The 11,007-nt window shown below is 42.7% G+C and overlaps 1 protein-coding gene across 3 annotated transcripts in view; it reads left to right on the top strand.

Moving 5' to 3' along the window:
- Positions 1-951: 951 nt before the first annotated feature.
- CLIP1 (CAP-GLY domain containing linker protein 1) overlaps positions 952-11,007 on the top strand; it is a 110,375-nt gene continuing 100,319 nt past the window's right edge. For 2 of the 3 annotated variants that reach the window (XM_006865386.1, XM_006865388.1), the window contains exons 1-2: positions 954-1,148; positions 4,155-4,723. In XM_006865386.1, the coding sequence (XP_006865448.1) occupies positions 1,064-1,148; positions 4,155-4,723 (654 nt within the window). In that variant the 5' untranslated portion in view covers positions 954-1,063. Of the gene's footprint in view, positions 1,149-4,154; positions 4,724-11,007 lie in introns of all 3 variants that reach the window. The other variant, XM_006865387.1, reaches the window with a different exon arrangement.

Raw genomic sequence — 11,007 nt, forward strand, 5'->3', positions numbered from 1 at the left:
TTCTTACCTTTGTAGCCCCCACCATTGGCCACTTCACTCTTAACTCTAACCTCTAGTGGGCTCCAGAGTTCACACATCTCCCTGAACATCAAACCAGCCATCCCCTTCAATGGTGTATTTCCTCCACTTCCACTTACAAGCTGACCTTTGTGGTCAGCGAGTTTAGGAATGAGACTATTTGAGTGTTTCCTTTAAGTCTTAGTCTTAGAAAGGGGTTTACCCTGATGGGCTGACTTTTGTTGCCTTCATAGCTCCAAGGCAAACAGCTTGCTTGATATTGTCATAAACAACCTGCTTCCTCAATGCCACCCAGGTTGATCTTTCAAGTTTCTTTTGTTTGTCTAGTTATTCTGAGTTGGTCTGCATGTCTTTTCAATTAGGAATGTCCCACCTCCTAAGGTTTTGGCTAGGGTTCAGGATTCCACCTGAGGGCCCATACTCCACAAAGGCTTAACAAGAAACCTATTTCACTGGGTACATTCTAGTCCCCTTTCAGATAATCCAATCAGTTGTAGGTTGAAGATGCTTTTACAAGCTTTCTGTAATCATATTTCCCAATATCCTTTCGATCCCACTTAAATGTCTGTATTACAGTAGTAAGCAGGGGAAAACAATAGCCATAAAACAGTCAAGCACCTGAACGTTATTTCCCCTCCTTTAGCCTTTCAGATATGTCTCGATCCTTTATCAGAGAGCCCAGTTGTTCCAAAGGCTGTGCATATGGCACAATCTACCTGTATTCCATTTAGCCCATGCTTACCTCCTTAAGTCAGCATCTCTTTTTTTTTATTTATGTCCAGATCTTTTCAGATGTATAGTAGGTTCAGTGTGGAAATGGTTTCTTACCTCATATAAGGAAAATTTTAGACTTTTAAAATTACTTCCAAGAATAACTATTGTTTCTCCTTTCTTCCTACTATAGACTCTCAAATCTTTTCTTGTTATCTCTACAGATTTAACCCGGAGACTGACTTCAATGTAGAAACACCCACAATTGTATCAATGGTTGGGAAAAGATCGTGACAACGGGTAACAGAAGGACATCTCTGACATCGTAAGGACTATGAGTATGCTCAAACCAAGTGGGCTGAAGGCCCCAACCAAGATCCTTAAGCCTGGAAGCACAGCCTTGAAGACTCCAGTTGCTGGTAATGCTTCATGCTTATGCCATTACATTGTTGTTGTTGTTAAGTGCTGTCAAGTTGGTTCTAACTCATAGCGACCCTGTATAGGGTTTCTGAGAAGCAGCTGGTGAGTTTGAACTGCCGACTTTGCAGCTCAAACAGCCTTGCAATTTAGTGCTTATCCTACAGCGCTACAGCAGGACTTGCCATTAGAAGAGCAAGTAATTTATCATCAAGTATGAAGACTGTAATTTGAAAATTTTTAAAACACAAGCTTAGAACAATCTGTATTCCAAAAATTGTTGAAAAAGTTGTAATCAAAAGGCATCAAATTCAAATTTTATATCCTGAAGTCATAGTCAGTGAAGAGTTGTCTTTTTTTGTTAGTTACATTAAAATTTAGTTTATTTCATGCAATGTGTTACAGTGGTTTTCATGTTAAGTACTTCAGTTTTTAGCCCTTAAAATGTTCAGATATTTCTTTATTCTCCTCCAACCCCTGCCTGTCATCTGTCTCCCTGAGCTCATCAGAACATTCTTTCTTGACGTTTAAAGACAGAGAAAAGAAACTCGTGTAGCTTGAAAGATTTTCTGAAACTGACCTGAAGGTGGCCATTGGTGTCCAGGCATCTGGCAGTAGTGTCGTAAGTCTTACTCATTTTTTAGGAGAGCCCCTGCCCTTAATGTTCATCAGTCATCTATTCCTCATCTCTTCTTGTCACATCCATCATTTTAGTTTATATTCCATAATGAACACCTGGGGAGCACAGGAGCTCTGTGAAATAAGCTCTGGACTGTGAACCAGCCCACCAGCCTCTCTGTGGAACTAAGATGAGGCTTTCTGCTCCCACAAAAATTTATAGCCTCAGAATCCTTAAACAGGAACTGACTCAACTTGACTGCCCTTAGCAACAACAATGAACACCTAAGGTCTTTAATAACAGAGACAGGAGGGAGTACACCTATGGTTGCTCTTAGGGCTCCTTAGGTGATTTATATACTGTTAGATATCTTCCTGATGTTGCTAGCCATTTCAGACACCTGGCTACCCATCATAGTATATGAAATCCCACATGATTTCTAAACTCAAGTTCTTCTGTGAAGACACTCATTGGCCTCCATGACAACAGAGATCTGGTCTCCTCACTTTTGCTCTAAGCCACACATCTAGAACACCTCCCTGCCTGCAACAGAATCTCAGTAGATATCTGTTGCATCAGTGGAGATCCTAAGTTATATACATTTTATGTGATAAAGCTGGGTTTTTATCAGAGAGGCTTCACAAGATCTTGTTAAATACCAGCGAATTGATTCTGTCTCATAGCAACCCTGTATAAAGTTTCTGAGGAGTGGCTGGTGGGTTTGAACTGCTGACCTACAGTGCACATAAGGGGAAAGCTTTACTAATGAGATAAAGGACAACAAGTCAGGTGGATTTCTTTCAGGGCTATTTAGAACAAACTTGGTGTCCCCTTGCCTTTACAGTCCTCCTCTTCTTCTTAAGAGTCCTTTCCATGCCAGCTCTTTTGTTGTGTCTTCTACAGGGATACCCCACTACCTTGTAGAATTGTCCGTTCTTCACTTTCAGCATTTGTTATGTAGAGCCCATGTTTAATAAAATCCTTGAATCTATGGATCATGAGTAACTCAACTCAAATGTACACGAGAAGAGCAAAGCAGCTTATTAATATTCAAATAGACACAGTGGCAGCACCAGGGTCTTAAACATAAAACAATATGAGGATGGCACAACTCCAGACAGTGTTTCATTCTGTTGTGCCTAAGGTCATTACGAGTCAGAACAGCAATATTCAAACTGACATGCTTAGAAGGAGATCGTTGCCAAGGAATTCCAGGCACTTTTATAAAGATTGTTTCCCAGAGATCCGTGCTCCCAGCAGCCTGTGAAGAACAATTGTAGATGGTCTAAGCTTAGAACAGACACTGAAACTCTAACTGGGCTGGCCTCTGGCTTTGGCAGATGATTATCTGTTCTTTCTGAGAACCTCTGTTCATTTCTAAAAAAGCAAAAAGCCTCCACAAATGGACATTCTACAACTTCTCTATGTTGGTTAATGAGATATCTGACACCTGTCTAGGCTGCCTAGGCTGTCTTCCTAATCTTTGCATAGTTCACTCAGGCCAGGTGTCACCTCCACAGCACTTAGACCTGAAATCACCTGGTGCGTCACCGTCCTGTGTGTTTCCTACGTCTAGACCCTGAGCTCTGTGAGACCATGGACTGTGCTGTGTTTCTTTGTCCCCTGACCCAGAGCAGTGCCTGGGACTTGACCCTAGTATTAGGAGCTCAATAAACATGCACAGAGCGGATATATTCACTATCTTACTGAATCGTCATTTAAAAAATCCTCAAGTTTTTATTTCCTTTTAGGTAAAGAAACTGAACTCACAGAGGTCATGTAACATTCTAAGATCACAGTGTGCCCGATAAGCAGTAGAGTAATTAAGAATGTGGGCTTCGAAAAATTTACTAAATATTTAGTATGTGTTACAAGAATGTGGTAATGAATTTCCATAGTAAATACCATGTTCCTGGCAAAATAAAACTACTGGCTTTACCCCCTATATGGCAGAAATTGCTCAAAATTACATTGATTTGATGGGGAGTTTGGCCAGATGCTGCCTTTTTTTTTTGCTTTGCTTTGGCATTCTTGGAGTAATGGTGCCATGAGCTGCAGTACTGAGTCCCTTCCTTCACTGAGCCAGATTGTGAATCTGGTTACATGATCCTCACTTGTCAGCTTTAGTTGACTTCTCATACATAGGACTAGACTTCCTCTCCATTAGTGAAGACTTGTTTTGTCTTGCTCTGATTTCTTCCTGTCGTAACTGCAAACAAAGAAAACTAAAACATTTCTCTAAGAGGTGTGGGCCACCCCTGGTGCCACTGGCTTTCTCTAGTTTATTTCCCTTTAAGTTATGGATTGGATTGAATGTGAAGTTGTTTCCTTTAAGTTATGTGCTTCAGTGTGAAGTTGTATGTGTTCTGATCCTTTCTTCTGTTTCCAGTTATAGCTCCAGTAGACAAAGCAATATCCAGTGAAAAAGCTCCAAGCATTCCCTCTGAGACACAAGAGGAATTTGTGGATGACTTTCGAGTTGGGGAGCGAGTTTGGGTGAACGGGAATAAGCCTGGATTTATCCAGTTTCTTGGAGAAACCCAGTTTGCACCAGGCCAGTGGGCTGGGATTGTTTTAGATGAACCCATCGGCAAAAATGATGGCTCAGTGGCAGGAGTCCGGTATTTCCAGTGTGAACCTTTAAAGGGTATATTTACCCGACCTTCAAAGTTATCAAGGAAGGTACAAGCAGAAGATGAAGCTAACGGCCTACAGACGACTCCTGCTTCCAGAGCGGCCTCTCCTCTGTCCACTTCTGCAGCCAGTGCCGTGTCATCCTCCCAAGCAACCCCTGCAAATCTTCCCCATAAAATATCCCAGACTGCAGCAAAGGAAGCTCCGACTACGCCTCAGATTAGCAACCTTACAAAAACTGCCAGCGAATCCATCTCTAACCTTTCAGAAGCTGGCTCAGTCAAGAAAGGAGAGAGAGAGCTCAAAATTGGAGACCGAGTATTGGTGAGTACAGGAGCTTTTTAGGTCACGGTGCAGCTCTGCGGTAGAATCTCCGGTGAGCAGATGAAATGCACACATGGGGTGCTCTTCCACTCCGAGTCTGTGCTGGGCAGATGGCCACACGTTTTTTGAGAATCTAATCAGCTTTTTGGGTTGCTTAGTTTTTGCATAAACATGTAACAAAGTCAAAATCTGCTGTGTAGTTTGTGTATTGTGTGAGCATAGATTTGTGATGGCAGATTAGTTTTATCTACCACCTTAGTGAGATTGTGTGTGTTGTTGGTAAGTGCTGCTGAATCAGTTCCAACTCATAGTGACCTTGTATAGGGTTTCCAAGGAACCAGCTGGTGGGTTTGAACTGCCGAGCTTGTGGTTCACAGTCCAGTGCTGATCCTGTAGTGCCACACCAGCAGTCTGAGCTTGTGTGTAGAACTTGTCAGTGTTAAAGAAATCAGACTATTTAGGTATGTATGTGAATGTTTATTTTTGTTGTTGTTGAATTTTTAATGAGGTCTTTTATTTTCATTAAAAATTTTTAGTGAGTTTTTGAGACTATATACAGCAAAACATAACACCAATTCAACATGTATTTTACAACACGTGATTATACACTGCATGTATAATTCAGTGACGTAGATGACATTTTTCCGATTGTACAACCATTCTCACCCTCTTTCTGAGTTGTTCTTGCTCCATTAACATCAACTCCCTGCCCACTAAGGTCTTTTGAGCTGCTGTTGTCAGCTTGATCCCATGTAGGAAGATCTTGAAAGAGTACAGTGCTCAAGGCAGACAATCTTTGGTAGCTAAGCTAAACTATTGTTTGGTTTTAAGAAGATTTCAGGGGATAGTTTTGATTTGAGTGTTAAAGATCCTCTCTCGACAATAGTTTTGGGATTCATCTGACGTCCAGAAAGTCTGGATTCTATGAGCATTTGCTCAGGATTCATTTGACCTCCAGAAAGTCTGGATTCTGTGAGCATTTGCTCAGGATATGTCTGTTGAATCTTGGATCAAATAGTTTTCTAGTATGTGGGTGTATATATATAAGCTGCTTCCTTAAATGTCCTTATTGTTGTTGTTGTTAGATGCCATTGAGTTGGTACCGACTCATAATGACCTTATGCACAACAGAATGAAACACTGCCCTGCTCTGCCCGGTCCTGGGCCAATATCCTAGGGACACTCAGACTTGCTCATTTCCATGGAATATGTTAGTTCAGAATTTCTGATCCTTCTAAATTATCAAATTTGGTTTAGGAAGAGGGAGGAAGGTAACATGCAGGGTTACAGTATTCCTGATAAGCACAGGAAAAAAGTCCTGTCTGAAGTTGCAACGTAGTGATTGCTTGGACTGTTTTTGTGTGAAAAAACAATAGGCAATGTAGCCAGCAGAGCTGAGCACAATGCTAAGGAGCACTACCTGAGTCCCACCTTAGCCCTTGTTGCCTCAGACAGTCTATTTAAGGAACCCTTAGTTTTTGTTTTTTTTTTTTAAATGTTTTATTGTGAATTATGTGATAGTTTACATAGAACATTAGTTTTACATTCAGCCTATTGTGTATCATTTCATTGCCATGCTTACAATCCCCTCCATGCATCATCACCCAACCAAAGGGTATACCCTGCAATCCTGCCCCTCGGTCATCAGCACACAGCCCTTCTCCCTCTCTGTGTCTAAAACTCCCCAGCTGCTCCATCTCTCCATGTCATCATCTCTGCCGCCATCTCAGGCATCGTTGCATCTCTGGGTAGGGTCCTGCTCTCCGCTCTTCTCCCTTGATGGTCCCAGGGACCTCTGCTCCTAGACCTTAATCACTCCTGAACCCTTAGTTTTTTCACTTGTAAAAACGAGGTGAATCCTAGTATTGGCCTTTGTGTGTTGTTGTGAGGAGCCCATTAGCTCACATAGCAGAGTGCCCAGTGCACAGCAACTACTCAGGAAATGGTAGCTCTTTTTCTCACTGTTGGAAGTAAAGTATTATCGGATGAAATGTTTAAAGCTTCACTATTGAACTGTTGTCAACACTTTCATCAGTTCTCTTGGGGCATGCATGATGTTTATCTGTTCTTTCAGTTTCCTTTTATTAGTTCTTCAGCTCTAACACTCCACAGGGCCTGATGGCTATCAGTGGTGAGATGGGAAAATAAGAATGACCACTAGCCCTTCAAATTCACTTTGTATTTCAATATTTCACCACCTGTGTCCAATGACCCTGTGTTATTGACAAGGAAACTGAGACTCTGAGAGCTGAAGTCACTTGCCCAAGGTCTAGCTGCAATTTAAATATAAGTATTACGACTCCAGAGCCTACCATGTAGAGTTGTGGATTGATGGGATCATTTTTTAATTTGGAAGTATTCTTTGTAATTGTGTTGGCTTTTAAATAAAGCAAGTTAAGCCTAGAGAAATGTGGTGACTACTCACAGTCATATGATGAGTTCATAGCTGATTTTAGAGCTAGAACTCAGGCTTCCATTTCCCAGTCCTGTACCATCTCCAATCCAGGAGGCCGCCTTACACACGTTGTTGTTGTTGTTGTTGTTGTTGTTTGTCGGGGACCTGCCTCGACATAGGGGTTCGGTTCACGAGGAGGAGATACCTGACGGCGATAAATAGATAGCAAGAATACACAGAAAGAGACAAAGAGAGAGACAATGAGGCACCCCAAAGCCAGGGTGGATATATCACTGGTGGGCAGGCTTGGGACTACAGGCATCGTGGCCTCTGCAGGCAGCAACTCACTGCCCTGCCATCTTTACTGCATGCCTTCCATCTTGTAATGCACTGCAATCTTTACTGCATGCCTTCCGACCCGTAATGCACACCTGGGGAGGCCCGGGCCTCTGCTTTATTTAGGGGAGGAGCTTCACACCAAGCTGGGAGGGACTTAGGCAAGGCACAGCTAGCATCAGTACTTTTCCAGACGTTCAGGTAACTTTACATCGTACTTCGCTGGTTTGAATCCCAGGCCAGCAACTTGGATTCTCAGGCCCAATTAACATATCTATAGCCCCTGAGCTCAGTTGGGGGAAGGTGAGAGGTAAGGACAAAAGCTTGGGCGGAGTCCCCCTGTTTCGGCTTCCTGAGCCAAGTTTTCAGGAGGACTCGAGATGCCCAGGTGAATGGGCTGCACCTGGAAAAGGATTAGGGAGGATGGGTTCTTTGTCTATAGAACAAAGAACCAAGAAGTAGCTAAGATATTTTTAGTTAATCCTTTTGGAGAAAGGCTTGACCTTGCAACCTTTAGTCTTAGGCTTTAGGAAAATATCACATTTATCTGTGGATCATCAAAGGCTCCGTGTATTAGATTAATACATGTAACAATATTAAGATGAAAAACAATTTGCCATAACTGCCAGTGACCTCATTTGTTACACTCGGGCCTATAGGGCCTCGAACCTCTGACCAGTCTTACACGGTCCGCAACAGTTGTTGTTAAGTGCCATCAAGTTGGTTCCCATTCAGAGTGACCTTGTGTACAAGAGAAGGAAACGCTGCCGGGTGCTGAAGCATCCTCACAATCATTGCTGTGCCAGGCAGTCTCCTGGAGGGGCTTCCTGTTTCTCTGCTAACTGTCTTACCTTACAAAGCCTCCTTCTCCAAGGATTGACCCCTCCTAAGGTGGTGGTGGTGGGATTGTTAAGTTGGTTCCGACTGATAGTGACCCTGTGTAGGATTTCCGAGGAGCAGCTGGTGAGTTAGAACTGCTGACTTTGAGGTGAGCAGTTCAGTGCATATCCTATAGCACAACACCTAAAATATACTTGGATTGGCCTTGGTGAGAGGGAGGAAGGAGGTCATCTCTATTTTCATAGGAAGAAAGAGAATGGAGCCCCTGGGTGATGCAGATGGTGAACGCACTCGGGTGGTAACTGAAAGGTTGGAAGTCCGAGTCCACCCGGTGGCACACTGGAAGAAACACCTGGCCATCAGCTGAACCGTCAGCCATGAGAGATCCTGCAGAGTGCATTTCTTCTCTAACACACATGGGGTCACCCGGAGTCACAGTGGTCTCAAGGATTCAGATTAATTTATAGACGTGGTCATGGCATATTTGTTGGAGATTTTGAATTGTATGTTTAAAACTAGTGTACTTGGAACAGAATTTAAATTAGTTTGAGTCTGTAAAGTAATGAAAGTGTATCACTGAGGCAATACAGTGATTTGATGCCTTTGGTTAATATAAGGAGTCCTGGTGGCATTGTGGATTAAGCATTGATCTCTTAGCTTCAAGGTTGGCAGTTCAAATCCACTACCTGCTCCTATGGAAAAAGATGAGGCTGTTCGTTCCCATAAAGATTTATAGTCTCCGATTCCCTAAGAAGCAGTTCTGCTTTATCCTAATGATTTTCTATGAGTTGGAAAACAACCCGATGTCAGTGTGTTTGGTTTGGTGGGCTGGTTAGTATTCCGTGGAGACAATGCAGGCCTACTTCCCAGTCACAGTATTTTAGAGCTGGAAAGGAGAGGTGCTTCTGAGCTCAACTGCCTTCCACTACTTGGTATTCTGAAGGACCAGGGCCTTGCTGCAGGTCATCTAGTAGTTAGCCCTACCTACCCTGTGCCTCGGACCCCTTATACAGGGTTGCTGTGGGTGGAAACCTTGTATAACAACAACAACAACACCGTCTCCTCGAATATCCAGTGACTCTGGGATAGTGTTCCTTTCTACTTGCACAGGCTGCCCTGTTAAGTAGAAACCTTTGATTTAGAAATAGAAAGCATTTTGACTTTAAAATTGCTTAAAGAAATTAGGTTGCAGCAATCTGAAATATCTGGTTAAGGATTTTCCTAATTAAAAAAAAAAAAGCCTTTTGATGATGAAAATGCTTACTGACCATGTAAGAATTGGTCCAGAGTTTTCCCAGCCCCACCCATGGTGCCCTTGGGGTTCCTGCTGCTGCTGACAGGTGCCAAGCAGGCAGGGGTCTAGCCTTCCTCCTCATGCCCAGGCTCCTCTGTAGTCTCTGTTCTTTTTTTTTTTTAAGGTTTTTATTGTGGATTGAGTGTAAGTTTACAGCGCACATCATCAGTTTTACATTCAACAAATCATATACCTTGTTTCATTACACTGATTATAATCCTCTCCATGTACCATCAGGTAACAGTATTTCTCTCTATCCACTTTAGCTTTTTAAAACACACACAAACAAAAAACCACTCAGGCATATATAATAATTTACATCTCCAAAGGCCATATTCTGCAAGTCTGCTCCTGGCCACCAGTTCTTAGTCCTTCTCTTCTTAGTTGATGAATCTAGAGTCCTCAGCCGCTCCCCCTCTCTATGCCCCCATCTCTGCCTCCATCTCTGGTGCTGCTGCTTCTCTGGATAAGGTCCCACATTCTATATGTGCGTTCCTCTCTTGATGGTCCTAGGGTCCTCTGTTTCTGGACTGCAAGATTAACCACTCCCCTGTTTTTGTTACAAAACTTCTACCTTTATAATTGTGACTGTCGCAATTGGTCATAATAACAATTATTCACAATTGAATTTTATGAATCTAAGCCCCATCTCTTTTCACCAAATCCATCTAGACTAGATGACAGCTGTTCAGTGGGGACTCTTTCTTTCCTCCCATACTCTTAAACTAAACTCCCTCTTGAAACCTTGTAAGCCAGTCACTTCGTGCCTTTATTGCTTCCTCATTTTAGATAGCCAATGTCTAAGTTGCCCATCCCTATCTACCCTGTACACAGAGCGAATAGCATTGATTCTTGATTTGAAGACTCTTTCCCTCTCTGTTGGTATTTAAAGTAACTACCGCTATGAGTATATGTCAGGTTCATCATGAAGATGTATCTTCTGTCATTGTAGCTGTTCCAGTCTGCTTGTCCTTTCTAATGGGAATGTCTCTTAAGGTAGTGGATGGGACTCAGGATTCCACCTAAGGTCCTATACTCTGTAAAGGCTTTGCATGAGGCCTGTTTCACTAGGCAAGTTTCCCTTTTAGGTATTCCAATCACTTATAGTCCGAAGGCGGGCTTCCAAGTTTTCTCTAATCATGTTTCCCAACATTCCTGTCTATCCCACTCAAGTATCTGTTTTACAATAGTAGACAAGGGAAACTAATATTCATAAGGCAGTCAAGGATTTTAGTATTATTTCCCCTATTCAAGCTATACCTAGATCCCTGTATCCCAGAGCTCTGTTGTTCCAAGGTTGAGTATGCATCACTATTTATCTCTGTCCCACTAGGCCATGCAAACCTGTCTCAGTGTTCCCCTATCTCTCTTATTCTTCTGCCTCCTCCCCCCTTCTTGTATTGCCCTCCCCAACACCCA

The sequence above is a fragment of the Chrysochloris asiatica genome, unplaced genomic scaffold (assembly GCF_000296735.1).
Source record: "Chrysochloris asiatica unplaced genomic scaffold, ChrAsi1.0 scaffold00078, whole genome shotgun sequence".
NCBI lineage: Eukaryota > Metazoa > Chordata > Mammalia > Afrosoricida > Chrysochloridae > Chrysochloris > Chrysochloris asiatica.